The following is a 17798-nucleotide window of genomic DNA, read 5'->3' as shown; positions in this document are numbered from 1 at the left end:
CTTTTGCTGGTGGGAATGTAAACTGGTGCAGCCACTGTGGAAAACGGTTTGGTGGTTTCTCGGCAATTCCATTTCTAAGTATTAAAAAGAACTGAAATCAGGGAATTCCCTGGCAGTCCAGTGGTTTGGACTCCATGCTGAGGGCCCAGGTTTAATCCCTGGTCGGGGAACTAAGGTCCCACAAACTGCAAGGTGAGGCCAAAACAAAAACAAAAACAAACCAAAAAAAGAACTGAAACCAGGGTCATGAGCACATACTTGTTCACTCGTGTTCATTGCAGCGTTACTCACAATAGCCAAAAGGTGGAAACAACCCAAGTGTCCATTGACGGATGAATGAATAAACAAAATGTGGGACATCCAGACAATGGAATATCATTCAGTTATAAAAAAGGGACATGCTGATATATGCTCCCAATGGATGAATCTTGAAAACACTTATGCTAAGTGTTATTTCACTGGCTTATTTGCCGGACACAGAAGGACACATATTGTACAATTCCACTTACAGGAGATACTAGAATCGCCAGATTCTAGCATGTAGAATGGTGGCTGCCTGAGGGATGAGAGGGGTGCTGAGGGGGGTGGTTATTTATTAATGGGTACAAGGGGCTTTTGTTGGAGGTGACGAAAGTGCCAGGTACGGGTAGTGGTGATGGTAACCCAACATCGTGAATGCATTTAATGCCATGGAATTGCACACTTATAAAACAGTTGATAAATATTATGTTATGTATATTTTACCACAATAAGACAAAAACTATATCCAGATGAAACACCTCTGATCGGATCTCCTGGGGCAGCTCCAGGCTCCTGAACCCACGATCACCTGGGCAACAGAGCCATTTCTCACAGGCTCCCAGGTGATGCCGCTACTGATGCAGGGACCACACTCTGAGAACCCCTGGGATCGAGGACCACAGCCAAGCCGCCTGGCAGGGACCTCCTCGGGGGCCCCCACCCAGGAAGAGCCCTGACAATGTGAAGATGCACTCAGAACCAGAGGGTGTCCTCCATCCATGTCATTACCTCGGGGAGCATGACACTGCATGCTGGGTTAAGGGAGCAACACGGCATTCTTTAATCCAGCGCTCAGCAATATTTACTGAGCACCTACTATGTGACACATGTGCCTGCTTTGCCTCGGGGGCCCCGGGGTTTGAAGGCTCACAGCCGGCAGGGTACCCACGCTGGGAGTGCAGCATCACGTTGTCCCGTCCACCTACTACTGACTTAACCCCTCTTTAACGATTCACTTTAAAAAGTAAGTTTATTTTTAAAGGAAATCTCATATTTCTGCCACAAGCGGAAAGCAAGAGTTACTTGGCAAAAGTTAAAAAATCTGTCCAAAAAAAAGGGAAAGTGTCCAATACAATGAAAACAAAACCACTTTATTCGATTCCAGCTCCATCCTGTTGCTTGCCCAGGCAAGCCGCCCTCCTCTGCTAGAACCAAGATGGGCAGGTGTTAAAGAAGCACATCGTGAAACAAGGAGCGACATTTAATCCTTGCAACTTCAAAGATGGAAAGAGAATTAAAGCCGAATGACTTCCTCGCCCTGAGCGTGATGCGATGCTCTTAAAGGCCCTGCCCCTGTATCACCAGGAATCACGCTGCCGCACCGGCTCACACTTCAGGAACCTTGGCTCTGTTTCAGACCCTCACTGGCAGGAATGGAGATTGAGGCCCAGAGAGGGAAAGATCTAGGCCACGGGGTGAGTACAGAGCTGAGCAGAACTCGGGGACAGCGGGCTGGAATCGAGCTGTGTCTCTGGGGATTAGAGCCCTAAAGCATCCACTCACCAGCTGGGGTAGATGAGGCTGGTCAAGTACCGCTATGTCCCTGTCGTCCTTGGGAAGGAACTCTCTGACTTCTCTGCCTTTTGTAAATGACAACGGAAGTCCCAGAGGGCTGCTGACATGTACGCAGGAGAGGAAGGGCAGAAGTTCCAAGACACCCTCTCCCCTCTCACTCTTCCTGCCTAGTTTCCAAGCGGTGTATTTCTTTGTGTACAATCAGCGCTCAAGCAGTGGCTGCTGCTGGTTGTCAGAGGCTCCCTGAGGAAGCATCACGTCTTAAGGCAGAGCCTGGAGGCAGAGGCTGAGACAGCCAGCATCACCCCACTGCTGCAGGACACGGGGGACTTCGCGATACCCAAGGCACCTGAGCTGTCAGCCCCCAGCTCCTGAAGGCTTCTTCCTGATTCCCCCTCGCCTGCCCTCCCTCCCATGTGGGTCTGGAGGAGCAGCAGTGGGCAAGAGGACGGGAAAACAAGGGTGCCTTGGGGCGGGGGCCGGGTCCCAGGCCTGGCTCTGTATGGATGGCTGAGTGACCTCAGTCAAGTCCTTCCCCTTCGTCCCGGAGACAAAGTAGGAGAAGAGGCAGGAGACACGAGGGGTATGCTGCAAACCAGGGCTCCGAGGAGGTCTGGGGAACAGCGTGTCTAGGGCCAGCCCCTCGGACACCTGGCATCAATCACCTTCTGCGGGTTCCCTGCCAGCCGAGCATCCTTCAGGGCATTTCCCACCAGGCTCGTCATACTTTAAAAGCAGGGGCTCTGTGTTTGGGGTCCTAAATCTGGATCTGTCAGAGATCGTCCTGGCTGTCTGGGGGCCTTTATGCAGAGCTACGGTGCCTGCTGGAATTCCCAGGGTGGTTTTTATTTCAATATTCTGTGTCTCCGTCTGGAGGGACGGGAGTGCTTGTCAGATGTGGTGCCCTGATTCTTTATTCAAAACATGTGGTCTGTGTGTTGTCAAGGAACCCAGAAGCTCTAAAGCCCTGCTCCTTTCTGTTGATTTCTATTCATGAGGAACCTTCTCGCCTTCCTTCCTACCCTGCAAAATCCCTTCCAAGAGGCTAAACTCCAGCAAAGAAGGACTGCACATAACGGCTGGGGTGGGGACGTGGGAGGACAATTTGATGAAACGGTAAGAGCCACATGGGAAAACATTCAGCCTTCCTATGTGCTGAAAGAATGCAAATTCATTTCCCCTTGCCCATTAAACCAGCAAAAATAAATAAAAATGTTAAAACCTAATGTTTGTGGTGCTATAGAGAAACCTGGTGAGGTGACTATTATTACCTCAATCTGAGAATCTGAGATGAAGAGCTTCCTCAACATCACTCTTGATAAAATATAGAAAGTCAGGAGCAAAACCCAGGGACCCTGGGTGCCTATCACCTATCACCCTGCCTTCTGATGATCTGTTTTCCCTTCTCTCCCAACCATCCCTGCAAGCTAAAAAGGGAAGGCTGTTTTGTTCCATCTCAATATATTGGCATCTAATAGATGCTCAATAAGTCTTCAATGAATGGATATTTCTCACTCCTCTTCAATCCACTTTGCACTGAACAACTAGATCAGATCATGGACCTCCCCTAGTTAAAATTCTACAGTGGTTTCCTGTGGCACTGAGAACAAACCCCAGACTCCTGGCTGTGGGTCCTGCCCACTCCCAGATGTCCCCGCTCACGGCCACACACAGCTCCAGATCCTCCAAGACACCAAGCGGATGCTGCCCCAGTGCTCTTGCACTCGCTGTCCCCGTGCCCGGCGGCACTTTCCCCAGATCCTCCCGCAGCCGGCGCCCTCTCTGCCTTTGGGTCTCAGCTCAATTCCTGGCTGCTCAGAGACCTTCCCGATGAGCCCAGTTACAGAGGCCCCTGCCCCAAGTTTCTCCCAAACCCCTTTGATCCTCCTCCGAGCACTTCTATCTGAGTCTATCTTGTTTATTTGTTTCTTATCTGTCTCTCTCTTCCAGAATATAATTCCATGAGAATAAGGATCTGTTTTTTTTTTTTTTGCTTCTCCATACCCAGAGTGGGTTAAATAGTGGCCTCTAAACAGATATGTCCAAGTCCTAATCCCTGGAACCTGTGAATGAGACTTTATTTGGAAAAGGGGTCTTTGCAGATGTCATTAAGGAATTCAAGATGAGGCACCTGGAGAAACCGACCCCGCTGACACCTTGAGCTCAGGCTTCTGCCTCCGGAATCGCGAGAGAATGTGTTTCTGTTGCCGTAAGCCACCAAGCGTGCCTTCACCTGTTACGGCAGACACAGGGAACTGCTACAGGGCCCTCTGCTCTGATTTATAACATATACAGGAGATGCTCAATAACAGAGGCTGAATGCATGAACGAACGAACGTACGGATGACCAGTATTCTGAATCCTGCCAAGCGCCTGGCAGGGCCCCTGGTGCACGCTTGGGCCTGAGCGTTTGGCAGCCAGGGGCCACCCACATCTCACCCCCAGACCCACACTTAGCCCCGGCTCTCACCAGCCACCAGTTGTAGGTGTCTTCATCCAGGAGCGCATTCTTGGCCGTCAGCAGCGGCTGCAGGGACCGGTTGAATCTCTCATCGAACCAGGAGGACACCCTGCGCTGTCCGATGCAGCGGGCGCAGGTGCAGGGCCTGTGGGGGTAATTCACGAGCCTCCTGAAGTTCTCCGAGAGCTCGAGGACCATCTGCTTGGGGAACCACGCAGTGGTCACCATGGTGTGGGAGTAGTTCAGGAAGAAGGAGGTGAGGAAGATGAAGAGGATGAGGAACGTGAGCACTTTGAGAGTTCTTTTCCTCATGGTCACCATTTCTGCTTTCCTGATGGGGGGCCTCCCAGGGATGGGCTGGAGGAAACCAGGCCTAATTGAGGAGGAACTTCCAAGAAAGATCCCAGAGACAGAGGATCGATTGTAAGGCAAGGCGGTGACACCCAGGGAGCCTCAAAGCCTCCTACGGCCACTGCTGCTGGGCAACGGCCACCCGGCTGTGCTCATCACCCGTGATACTCAAAGGCTAAGTGGACCACTTGTGGCGGGGTGCCTCTGCTGGCATATAATTTGTCTTTTCAGGAAATAAAGTGGCCTGCTTCGTCAGCAATCCTTAAACAGCCAATAATGTCTTCTGATGAAGCTTTAATCGAAACTTGATAACAGTGATTTCCTTTCCCATACAAGGGGGTTGAGGGGTAATTAATCCTTGTGACAGTCCAGGGTCCCTCAGAGGTGAGGGCCTCGAAGGAGGGGTCGTGGTACAGGACAGGGGCAAGCTGTCTTTGTCACTGCCCTCCAGAGAAGACGGTGTGTGACGATCCTTAATTAGAACTTGGTCTTGCCCATGCTGTCACCAGAGATGCGGCAGTGAAGCAGCCGGCTTGACAAAGGCACTGAGGGTTGTCTGTCATCTGCACAGAAAAGGAGGAAGAAAACAGGATGAACTTCTATTACTTTTTTATAAAAACCATTTCTCTCTCTCCACTTCCTCCCATCATCTTCCGTTCTGTTGTCAAGCCAATGTGGCAGGTGGCTACAGACAATTTTTTACCCTTTTGAGCCTCAGCGTGTGCATGTGTACAGTGGGATGTTAACGACTATTTTCTTCAAGGTTGCTAAGAGACACGGAAGGTGGCCCACCCATCTTTCCTGCAACCAGAACCTAGTACATTGAAGAATCAGACCTAAGTTTGTGAAGTGAGTTAATAATACACGTACAGTGCCAGGTACACAGAGATTGCCAAGTACATGCTACTTTCTCTCTGCTTCACTCTCTCTCTCTCAGATTCTAAAGTTCAACCACAACCAAAATGGTATGCTTAGGGGGTGGCCCAGGCTTCCACCTGGTCCAGGTTCAAGTACTGGTTTACCAGTTGTATGGCTTTGGGAAAGTTATTCAACCTCCCTGACCCTCAATTTTCCCTTCTGTAAAGTGGGATAATAATAGCTCCACTTACAGAATGGTTATGAAGATAAGACAAAATGCTATATGCTGGGACTTCCCTGGTGGTGCAGTGGCTGAGAATCTGCCTGCCAATGCAGGGGACACAGGTTCGAGCCTTGGTCCAGGAAGATCCCACTTGCCGCGGAGCAACTAAGCCCGTACGCCACAACTACTGAGCCTGTGCTCTAGAGCCCACGTGACACAACTACTGAGCCCACGTGCTACAACTACTGAAGCTCGCACGCCTAGAGCCCGTGCTCCACAGCAAGAGAAGCCACCGCAATGAGAAGCACGTGCACCACAACGAAGAGTAGCCCCCGCTCGCCGCAACTAGAGAAAGCCTGCGCACAGCAACGAAGACCCAACGCAGCCAACAATAAATAAATAAATTAATTAATTTTTAAAAATGCTATATGCTGAGTTTCTGGTATTCATTAAGTAACTGCTAAACTTTCATTTTCCATTTTCAATGTAGAATGAATGTTCTTGGATGAGCCAGTAAGAGCCAAACAGGATGGTACACTCATACATATCTATTTCCTCGGATGACTGACAAAGTATACCATCAGCTAGATAGGGGTTTCCGAGGTTGTCCTAAGAAGAAACGGAGATTCAGAGAGATTAAATGACTTTCCCAAGGTCATGGGGAAAGTAAGAAGCAGGGCCTGAATCCAGATCCACACCCCTCTGACTCCATGCACCTGGAGGGGCCAGGGTACCAGAAACACGAGCAGGAGGTCTGCCCTGGACGGGACACCCTGTCTGTAAACTGGGCTCCAGATGACCATAGCTGGAGGGATACAGAAAAAGCTGGGAGTTATTTAATCAAAGAAAGCAAACCAGGACCCCTCAAATGCTTGTAACACAAGTTCCCACACCTCACTGACTTTCCGGGCTTCTGCAGAGTGCAGCTGTGGCCACACCTCTGCACCCGAACATGATTCCCTTTGGTACTTGCCTGGAATGTGCCCCTATCTCTATCGGTCTGATCAATTCCTTCCCCATCCTCAACATGTAGACTATCAACAAGCAGGATACATGTTTTCCAGGAAAGCAACAGTGGAAGGGAGATTGATTACCTTTTTGGTAGAAAGAGGGGCAGCTCAAAAATCAGATTAAGTCCACAGTGCCTTCCTGGAGACAGCCAGGGCTCAGGATGTGCTGCTTCCACTGCTTCCTCGACACCTCAGCCCAGGTGGCAACGTCTCTCCATTTGCCTACTGCTCCACTTCCTACTTGTCATGACAACGTGACTTGTATGTTGAACCTAATGGTGTCCAGAGCTGTCCCTTCCAGCTGTCCCCTGCTTCTCCATCAAGCAACCAGCTCTGTCATCTGAGTTAGATTAACCTGCTTATCCTCCAGGGCAGGCTCTGATTTAACTTGGCAGGCAGAGGGTTCCCACCCCTCCTACCGCAGTAATTGGTCCAGGGATGGATATGTACCCTAATTCATCTGGAGTGAAACTCCTGGGCAAAGAAACGTCCTTTTGCTCTGGCCAGTTTGCTGTTTGGATGCGAGGTCAGGGTCGTACTGGACATTTTGCTAGCTCACTGGAAGAGGCGAACAGTGTTGAATCCCCAGTCAATCCAGCCCTGCAGCCCACCCTGTGCCTTGACTTTTCAGGGGCATGAGAGAATAAAGCCCCTTTGTTGTGTAAAGCAGATTGTAACTTGAAGCAACATGACTGGCCCACGGGTCACAGTTGCTCCTGCCTCTGGGCACCTACCCAGACTGTTCCTACCGTGCGGAAAATCCACCGCACCCCACTTGGCTCTGATTCATTCTTCAGGACTCAGCTGGCACTGAACCTGGAGGGAGGCCTGCCCACTGCTGGCCTGCGTAGGGGCCTCTCCTGGCCTCCACAGCATCCTGGCTCCACTCTGCCTGTGCTGTGCACTTAATCTGTCTCCTCCCTGAGCTGGGAGCTCCAGGAGGGTAGAAACTCAGTCCCACTCATTGTCGTGGCCCGGAAACCGGGAACACACATGGCATGAAGGAATGCAGAGGTGAATAAAGGGAAAGAGCCGCCAACTCAGAGTGGAGACCTGAGCAAGAACGCACAGACTAAGAGTCGGAAGATTCTGATTCTCATCAGGCTGCACGACCCAGTTGCTGTGTGACTGTGAACAAGTCACCGACCCTCTCTGAACCATCCCTTCAACAGGAACATGGGGCTGACAACACAGATTCTGCCCATTGCTCAAGGCTATTAACCAAGCAAGGTCTGTCCATTCACGTGATTCACTCGCTGCATATTTGCTGGGGCCCTGAGCTGTGCCAGGCTCTGGGCTGGGTGGTGAGGGACCCGTCATGAAAGATTCTAAGGTGGGAGCTTCCCAGGCATCTGCAAGGCTCCAGTGCCTTTGGGAGAAAGGAGGCTGGTGTCCTTGGATTGGAGAGGAGCATGTATGTGGCATGTATGTGGGTGGGTTCGAGGGTGTGTGGGACTCAGAAGCCATGATCAAGCCTAAGTTTCTCTGAGGGATATGGAGACCACTGGAGGGTCTAAGCAGAGGACTCACGTGGTCTCATTACATTTGTCTTTGTCACGAGCAGGGCCCATGATGCTCTTATTGACTCTGTATCCTGATGCCAAGGGCAGAGACAAGTTCACTGAAATAGATGATTACTGAATCACGTTGATCAAATAAAATTCTGAAGGAGAGGTTAGGTTCCCTACAACGTCCCAGCTCCACGAGAGATATTAATGTTCTACACTGATGCTGGCGGAGGCCGGGGGAAGGTGTGGTGAAAGTTGGGACAGAGAGCAAGGCTGAGCTGCCGAGGTACAGATTGTGACACCCTCCTCCCGTCCAGCTGGGACGTCCTGGGAGCTGCATCTCTGAGGCCAGGGTGCTCGTTCTGAGCCCACCTACCAGCAGACACTTCCAGGCTGGTATCAATTAGCACTTTGGAAAGCCCTGGAAAAAAACTGCAGTGGAAAAGTAAGAACAGCCCTCCACCTTCCCCCCAGCCCCAGGGAAGAAAGGAGGAATGCGTGACTTTCTGTACTCTGCGATGTGAGGCAGCCTGCTACACACGGGGAGCACCAGCCCTGGCTCCCGGAGATGGAACTGAGGCCAGTACACCATGGGCCACAGATCTCCACGAGCCAAGAGTGCAGCCAGGGACGGAGGCTGGCCAAGCCTCCCAAAACAAAGAGGACGAGGAGAGGGAGGGGGGAGGAGGACACAGCTCCCTGTCCCGTCTGCAGAGAGACAGTCATCTCACGGCCACAGACGGGAGTTCTGGGAGAGGCACACAGGACGTGGATGTGATGGTCTAACGGGGTCACTGCAAAAAGCTGACACAAGCTGGTGCCCTTTCAAGAACTCACAAAGTAAGGATTCCCCAAAGGAGGGTCCCTAATGAAGATATACCCCCCCTACCCCGTCAATAAGGAGAGGGCAGCAATTACCAGCCACTGAGAGAAGAGTTGTTTCCAATACTTGGAAAACCAAATGAACGGACAGTACGGGTTTGCGAAAGTTTATTTAATGCCTGCTGAACTGCACAGTAGTTCTCACAAGGCTGGGATGCCCTCCTAGCTCTCTGCATAGCCTCCTGCCCTATGACTGTTGGTGAAATGACCGAGTGAACGCTAGGTTGTCGGTAATATCAGCACTTCTAATAAAGAGCTGCCATGACCATCCTCCACGGGATCCTCACGTCATCTGGGTGAAGTGAGCCATCATGCTTATTTCTCTGAAAGGAGAAACTGAGGTTCAGAGAAGGCAAGTGACTTGTCCAAGGTCACACAGCGAGATGGTGGCAAAGTCAGCACTTTGCTCCAGGCTCCTGCCTCCTCCTGGGCTGTCCTCTGTAGACACAGCTAATTGTTCTACTTCCATCAGGACTTGCTCTCGTTTTCATTCCCTTTCTTGTCATTTCTTTGGGTTTGTAACCTGTCTTCTTTTCAGCTTCCTGAGATGGATACTACCTGGTCCGTCCTCTCTTCTGCTGTGTCTAATCTGTTTAAATTATATACTATATTCATTTCAGTTGTGTTTTTCAGTTCTAGCATTTCCATCTGAGTAATTTTTTTAAACAAGTTCTAGGTTTCAGGTGAAAATCTGCACCTTGTCATCTATCTTCCTCCAATGATCCATCCCAGTTATTTAAAGACCGTCTAACCCTCGTGCCAGTTGGAGGAGAGGTGGGTCTATTTCCGTTGTCTACTTTCTCTCCTTCTCTCTCTTTGGTCATTTGGTTCTGTCTCCTGGCACGCCTGGCAACAGTGGATACTGCCCGTGTTGGAAGTGTAGCAGTTGAGGATAAGGCTGTCCCTATTCAGGGAGGCATTCGTGTGCTCCTGGAGCTGGGTAGAGCACGGGCACACTACCTTGTTCCAATTGGTGACCAGGACGATTGGGGCCACACTTTGTCTTCACGATGACTAGTTATTTCTGGCTTGCCCTTACTTCCAGGGCATAGCCCTTCTTAAAGGAAAGCCAGGATGCCTACCAAGGACCTCTTCCTTGCACGTTCTCACTACCAATTTCTGTCTCCCCTACACTGTGAGATTGTCAAAAACTCAGTCTAGCTTTTCAACCTCTCAGCTGCTGTTTCCAGCTTGTTTCCTTAGGCTCTGGTCCCACGCAACTTAAATTCCGGCAAATGCCTTGAAAGGAAAAAGAGGTGCGGAATAATGACTCTCTGCCTGTGGTTTCTGTTGCTCTAGGTTCTTGGCCCCTTCATTTTAGCTGACTTGGTAGTCCTGCACTGCATTTTTATTTCATTTCTTTACTATTATGTTTTATTTCCAGCCTCGTGAGACTGCTCAACACCGAGCTGCTTCTCTCCGTCTGTCCTCTGGAGCCTCCCACGAGCCAGTGCATCCCTTGGGCGGGCGGGCGGGAGGAAGCATCAGGCTCACCCCCGACCATTTCTCTCCTTCCAGGGGTCTTCGTCCCTCAAGTCCTGGCTGCCTGGTTGTTCTCTAAAACCTTCAAAGAGCTGAATTTCTATCTTATCCAGCTCTTATAGTCCTTGGTGGGATAAGTGGTCTGACACAAGCTTCAGCCACAGCCAGAAGTGGAAGGCATGGAATCTTTTCTTTGCCACTCTGTGTGCTTGGCGTGGTGTCCTGCACATGATGAGGGCTTGGTGAATCCGGAGAAGGGGGAGGGGCAGAGAGTCCCCAGAGGTGCCAGGGCAAAGCTCCTTGCACCAGCTGAGTGAGCAGACGGTGGGAGGGAAGGAAACAAACCAACAAGCAGAGGGTTGCAGCTGCAGCCTCTCATCTGCCACCACTTCCCTGTCCCCGAAGAGGCCCAGCCCCATCTGCTTTCACTTTGCTTCCTCACACACCAGCTTTGGGACACACAGCGAGATGACTTGCTGGCTCAACCGTCCTGAGAACATGAGGAGCAGTGGTGGGGAATTAGCATCTGTGAACCTGCTGATCACGGAAAACTGGATCCCACCAGGGTCCTGGCTGGCTTTACATGGAGGCACAGGGTGGCATGAAATCAGAACACTGGTGAAGGGCTCCCAAACCTTCCATCAGAGAAGAACAACTCTGGGGGAGTGGCCAAGATGGTGGAGTAGGAAGCCCTTAAGTCCACCTCCTCCCATGGGCCAAATAAAATTACAACTATTTACAGAATAACTATTGATGAGAAAGACCAGAATCTAGCAGAAAAGATCTTCTACAACTAAAGACATAAAGAAGGAACCACAATGAGATGGGTAGGTGGGGCAGTCTTACGTTATATTCAGGACCTCAGGTAGGCAACCCACAAACGGGAGGGTTATTACAGCCGCAGAGATCCTCCCCAAGGAGCGAGGGGTCTGAGCCCACACTGGCCTCCCCAGCCTGGGGGTCCTGAACCAGGAAGACGAGCCCTCAAAACGTCTGGCTTTGAAGGCAAGCAGAGCTTGCTCTGGGGAGAGCCAGAGGACTGTGGAAAATAGAGCCTCTGCTCTCGAAGGGCACATACAAAACCTCATACGCTCCGGGACCCAGGGCAGAAGCAGTAACTTGAAAGGAACTTGGGTCAGACCCTAATGCTGATCTTGGAGAGGCTCCCGGAGAGGCAGGAGGCAACTGGAGCTCACCCTGCGGACACAGACACTAGAGACAGCCTTTTTGGGATGCTCGTTCTACCACGAGGATGCCGGTGCTGGCAGCACCATTTTGGAATCCTCTCTATAGCTTATTAGCACCAGGACCCAGCCCTGCTCAACAGTCTTTGGGCACCAGTACTGGGATGCCTCCGGCCAAACAACTAACGGGGCAAGGTCACAGCCCCACCCACCAGCAGGCCAACACACTAACTCTGAGACCCCCAGGGCCCTGCAGCCAGAGACCCTGGAACCCAGCTCTTCCCATCAGCAGACTGACACTAGCCCCAGGAGGCCTTGGGCCCCAGCCCAGCCCACCAGCAGGCCAACAACCAGACCCAGGAACCTTCCTCCCACCCACCACCGAGCCCCAGCCCTGCCCACCAGTAGGCAGGCCAACACCAGCTCCAAGACACTTCAGACACCTCAGCTAGCTGCCCTGGGATCCAGCCCCACTTACCAGCTGGCTGACACCAGCTTTGGGACACCCTGGACCCTGTAGCTAGCCATGTCAGGATCTGACCCTGGCCACAGCAGGATAACACTAGATCCAGGAACCTCGGAGCTGCAACCACTCACCCTGGAACCCAGCTCCATCTACCAGTGGGCCAGCACTAGCCCTGGGGTCCCCTAGGGACCCATGGCTAGGTGCCTCATTACCCAACCACTCCCACCTGTGGCTGGCACACTCCATACAATGCAGGGCCTGGCAATCCCCCAGACTGGGGGCCGGCCACACCTACCAGGCCACCCACAGTAGTTAGCCTGCCACAATAGAGAGACCCACACAGCCCACATAGGGGGCACTCCCTCTGTTCCATCTCCCAAGACTAAATCAGGAATAAATATAAAATATGAAGAGACCAATGACCAGTAATGAAACTGAATCAGTAATAAGACAAACAAACAAACAAAAACCTCCCAACAATCAAAAGTCCAGGATCAGATTGCTTCACAGATAAACTCTACCAAACATTCTGAAAAGAGTTAACACCCTTCCTTCTCAAACTATATCAAAATATTGCAGAGGAAGGAACACTTCTGAGCTCATTCTATGAGGCCAGCATGATACCAAAACCAGAAAAAGATATCACACACAAAAATATTACAGGCCAAATATCACTGATGAACATAGATGTAAAAATCCTCAGGATTTCCCTGGTGGCCCAGTGGTTAAGAATCCGCCTGCCAATGCAGGGGACATGGGTTCATGCCCTGGCCTGGGAAGATCCCACGTGCCGTGAAGCAACTAAACCCGTGAGCCACCACTACTGAGCCTGCGCTCTAGAGCCTATGAGCCACAACTACTGAAGCCCACGCACCACAACTACTGAAGCCCATGCGCCTAGAGCCCAAGCTCTGCAACAAGATAAGCCACCGCAATGAGAAGCCTGCGCACCGCAACGAAGAGTAGCCCCCGCTCACTGCAACTAGAGAAAGCCCGCACACAGCAACAAAGACCCAACACAGCCCAAAATAAATAAACGAATTAATTTTAAAAATCCTCAACAAAATATTAGTAAACCATTCAACAATACATTAAAAGAACATATACCATGATCAAGTGGGATTTCTCCCCAAAATGGAAGGATAGTTCAATATCCACAAATCAATCAATATAATATATGACATTAGCAAACTGAAGAATACAAATCACATGATCATCTCAATAGATGCAGAAAAAGCTTTTGATAAAATTCAACATCCATTTATGACAAAAACTCTCAACAAAGTGGGTATAGAGAGAACATATCTCAACATAATAAACACCATATATGACAAACCCACAGCTAACACCATACTCAATGGTGAAAAGATAAAAGCATTTCCTCTAAGGTCAGGAAAAATACAAGGATGCCCACTCTCACCAGCTTTATCCAACATAGTACTGGAGTTATTAGCCACAGCACTTAGACAAGAAAAAATAATAATAAAAGGAATAAAAATTCCTTTGTTAGGAAGGAAGAAGTAAAACTGTCACTGTTTGCAGAGGACATGATACTATACATAGAAAATTCTAAAGAGGCCTCCAAAATCCTAAATCAATTCATAATGAATTCAGTAAAGTTGCAGGATACAAAATTAATATACAGAAGTCTGTTCCATATCCATACACTAACAGCAAACTATCAGAAATAGAAATTAAGAAAACAATCTCACTTAAATTACTTCAAAAAGAATAAAATATCTATGTATAAATCTAACTAAGGAGGTAAAAAAGACCTATCTATACTTGAAATTATCAACAAAACAAAAAGGCTGCCTACTGAATGAGAGAAGATATTTACAAATGATATAGCTGATAAGGGATTAATATCCAAAACATACAAAGAACTCATACAACTCAACATCAAAAACATATAACCCAATTAAAAAATGGGCAGAAGACCTGAATATATGTTCTTCCAACAAAGACATACAGATGGTTGACAGGCACATGAAAAGACGCCTAACATCACTAGTCATCGGGGAAATGCAAATCAAAACCACCATGGTATCACGTCATGCTGGTCAGAAAAGCTATTATCAGAAAAGTACCACAGGGCTTTCTTGGTGGTGCAGTGGTTGGGAATCCGCCTGCCAATGCAGGGGACACAGGTTCGAGCCCTGGTCCGGGAGGATGCCACATGCGCCGTGGAGCAACTAAGCCCATGCACTACAACTACTGAGTCTGTGCTCTAGAGCCCGTGTGCCGCAACTACTGAGCCCACACGCTGCAACTACTGAAGCCTGCGCACCTAGAGCCTGTGCTCCGCAACAAGACAAGCCATTGCACTAAGAAGCCCACGCACCGCAACAAAGAGTAGCCCCCACTCACCGCAACTAGAGAAAGCCCACACAGGAATGAAGACCCAATGCATCCAAAAATAAATAACTAAAGTAAATACATTTTCTAAAAAAGTATCGCAAATAACAAGTGTTGGTGAGGATGTGGAGAAAAGGGAACCATTGTGCATTGTCAGTGAGAATGTAAATTGGTGCAATCACTATCGAAAATAATATGGAGATTCCTAAAAATATTTAAAATAGAACTATCGTACGATCCAGCAATTCCAGTTCTGGGTATTTATCCAAAGAAAACAAAAACATTAATTACAAAATATATACGCAGCCCTATGTTCACTGCAGCATAATTTACAACAGCCAAGATATGGAAGCAATCTGAGTGCCCATCAACAGATGAGTGGATAAAGAAGATGTGCATAAATAACTGTGCCATGAAGCAGATTTGCAATAGCATGGATGGACATGGAGGGTATCATGGTTAGTGAAGTTAGAAAGAGAAAGACAAATACTGTATGGTATCGATTACATGTGGAATCTAAAAAACAACAAATGAACAAACATAAAACAGAAATAGTCACAGACACAGAGAGCAAACAGGTGGTTGCCAGAGGGTAGGGGAGTGAAGGAAGAAAGAAATAGGGAAAGCAGATTAAGAGGTAACAAACTTCCAGTTGCAAAATAAATGAGTCAGGGGAAAGAAAATATACAGTGTGGGGAATAGTCAATAACTTTGTAATATCTTTGTATGGTGACATATCATAACTAGAATTATTATGGTGAGCCCTTTGAAATGTACAGAAATATGGAATCACTATGTTGTGTAATAGGAACTAACATAGGGTTGTAGGTCAATTATACATTTATTATTATTATTATTATACATTTTTTATACATTATTATACATTTATATAATTATACAATTATTCAAAGACAAACAAACAAACCAACTCACAGAAAAAGAGATCAGATTTGTGGTTACCAGTTCCCACTCCTCCCACCCTCTCTGGTAGGAGTGGGAACAGGATGAAGGCAGTCAAAAGGTACAAACTTCCGGTTATAAGATAAAGAAGTGCTAGGGATGTGACGTACTACACGATAAAGACAATGAACACTGTTGTGTGTTACATAGGAAAGTTGTGAAGAGAGCAAACCCTAAGCGTTTTCACCACAGGAAACATTTTTTTCTACTTCTTTTATTTTGTATCTATATGAGATGTTGGATGTTCACTAAATCTACTGTGGTCATCATTTCACGATGTATGTTAAGTCTAATCATACTGTACACCTTAAACAGTGCTGTATGTCAATTATATCTCAATAAAACTGGAAGAAAAAAACTCCAAAGAGCTCCAAATGACGAATAAAACATAAATTAAAAACAGAAGAACCATCTTTCCTGCACTGTTCTGCAGCCCCTGGTCACTGGACACTAGGAATCCATCTATTCTGGTTCTGTGCCACTGGATCATGGCCAATGGTTGTTGGAATAAAAGATGGCCCAGACAAACCTGGGTTCAAATCCCAACTCTTCCCATTCCCAGTTTTGTTCTCATGGGCAAAGCACTGCATCTCTCTAATACTCGGTTTCTGAATCCACAAAGTGGGACTAATAATGCCCAAATGGAAGGTTGCTGTAGGATAAAAATTATTGGCACAAAAGCGACCAGCTTGGTTTCTGGGACACAGAGAGGGTACGTTATAAATGTCAGTTCTCTTCCCTCCGTAAGTTTCAGGCTCCTCATTTGTAAAAAGTCCAAGAGAGTCCCTGGCTTGCCCTACTGACAGGGTTACATAAAAGACCAAACAAAATCAGGCATGAAAGAACAAGCCAGGGCAATTATGAAAATTATGATTCCGACTCGCTTCATTAGTTGCTTCCATTCCTCAAGGGACGGGACAACCAGCGCTTCATTGCTCTCTGCTCTACCCCTGAGAACCTGCAGGGAAGGGGGTCCCAAAGTAGTCAATGGGCTAGAGGCATAAGGGGTATCTGTAATTCACACGGCCCAGATTCTCTCTTCAAAGGGTTAATTCTCAGGGCATCAACCCGTGTGCCTGTGAGGGTTTTGGGGGCATCCTGATTCCTTCTGCTTGCAGGGACCCCTGCTGGTTAGTGTCTGTGGGACTGGGGATTCCTTCCTCCCTCTGTGCTCTCGGCCCTGTGCCGCAGGGGCTGGATGTCTGGAAACTATATTTCCCAGCTTCCGCTGACCGGAGGGCTCTGGATGCAGTTGAGAATCGGCCAATAAGAGAAGGATAACCACTGCGGGTCGTCCTCCCTCCTGCAGGGGCGGAGGCTGCTGTGTGGCCTGAGCATTGGACCCAGGCCCTCTGCCTCCCTCTGCCCCCTAGTCTGCAGGGCAGCCTCAGATTCTGTGCTGGCTTCCTGTGGCTTCCCGGCCTCTGGGCCCCAGCCTGCAGCATCAGGACCAATATGCCCCCCATCACCTTTCCAACAACTTTGTAAGCACCAGATCCCCTGAACCAAATCCTTTTGCATGAAGTCACTGCCTCAGTGAAGTGTCATCCATCACGTGGGGATAAGGTAGTGTCCACCTCACAGGGTTGGGCCGAGAAAGACTTGAGTCAGTGCAGGTAAAGCTCATAGGTCTGTGCCTGGCACACAGCGAGTGCTCCCTGAATATTACATCTGATTACTGGTATTCCTCCTGCGGTTTCCTGCAGGGAATGCCAACTAACACTCCCACCTGCCCCCTCTCATTTCTGCCCCACTTCATTTAACAGATGTGGAGGCTGAGCTCAGAAAGGGGAAGCGACTCATCCAATGACACACAGCAAAGTCCAGAGCTCAGAGGGGAACCAGGCTCCCAACTCCAAGACGGGCTTGGCCCCTTAGAAGGAACTGGCTGTATTCACGCAGCTGCCCTAGCGTGGCTGTTTCTACACCTCCCAGGGAAGGAGCTCAGAGGGCGTCATGGGCCCAGATGGAGCCATCAGGGGTTGAGGTGGAGAGGTCAGAGGTCAGGAGTTAGTCTGGCTGCTGCAGCCAGGGGTGGGACCCTGCAGGAAAATCCTAAAAGCACCGAGCCCTTTACGGTGTAACCCAGGGGCATTACAGGCGCTGCCTGAGCTTCAAGTGCCCAATGTATAAAATGGGGTAAAAAACCATCCCTGCCTCTGAGGGGGCCGTACGGGGCACGAATTAATCTATTATCAGGGGCCACCTTCCATTCATGGAGGGGCTCTCCTTGCAGACCC

General features: G+C 49.2%; 1 protein-coding gene across 2 annotated transcripts in view; it reads right to left on the bottom strand.

The window, feature by feature from the left end:
* Window positions 1-17798, bottom strand: part of ST3GAL1 (ST3 beta-galactoside alpha-2,3-sialyltransferase 1) — a 114520-nt gene that overhangs the window by 11910 nt on the left and 84812 nt on the right. For both annotated transcript variants that reach the window (XM_082601581.1, XM_082601580.1), the window contains exon 3: window positions 4286-5190. In XM_082601581.1, coding sequence (XP_082457707.1) covers window positions 4286-4597 — 312 coding nt within the window. In that variant the 5' untranslated portion in view covers window positions 4598-5190. The remainder of the gene's footprint in view (window positions 1-4285; window positions 5191-17798) is intronic.

Source organism: Mesoplodon mirus (genome assembly GCF_964341445.2).
Source record: "Mesoplodon mirus genome assembly, chromosome: 16".
NCBI classification, from domain to species: Eukaryota; Metazoa; Chordata; class Mammalia; order Artiodactyla; family Ziphiidae; genus Mesoplodon; species Mesoplodon mirus.
Note: the sequence above shows the minus strand (reverse complement) of the source record. Positions and strands in the feature narration are given on the sequence as shown.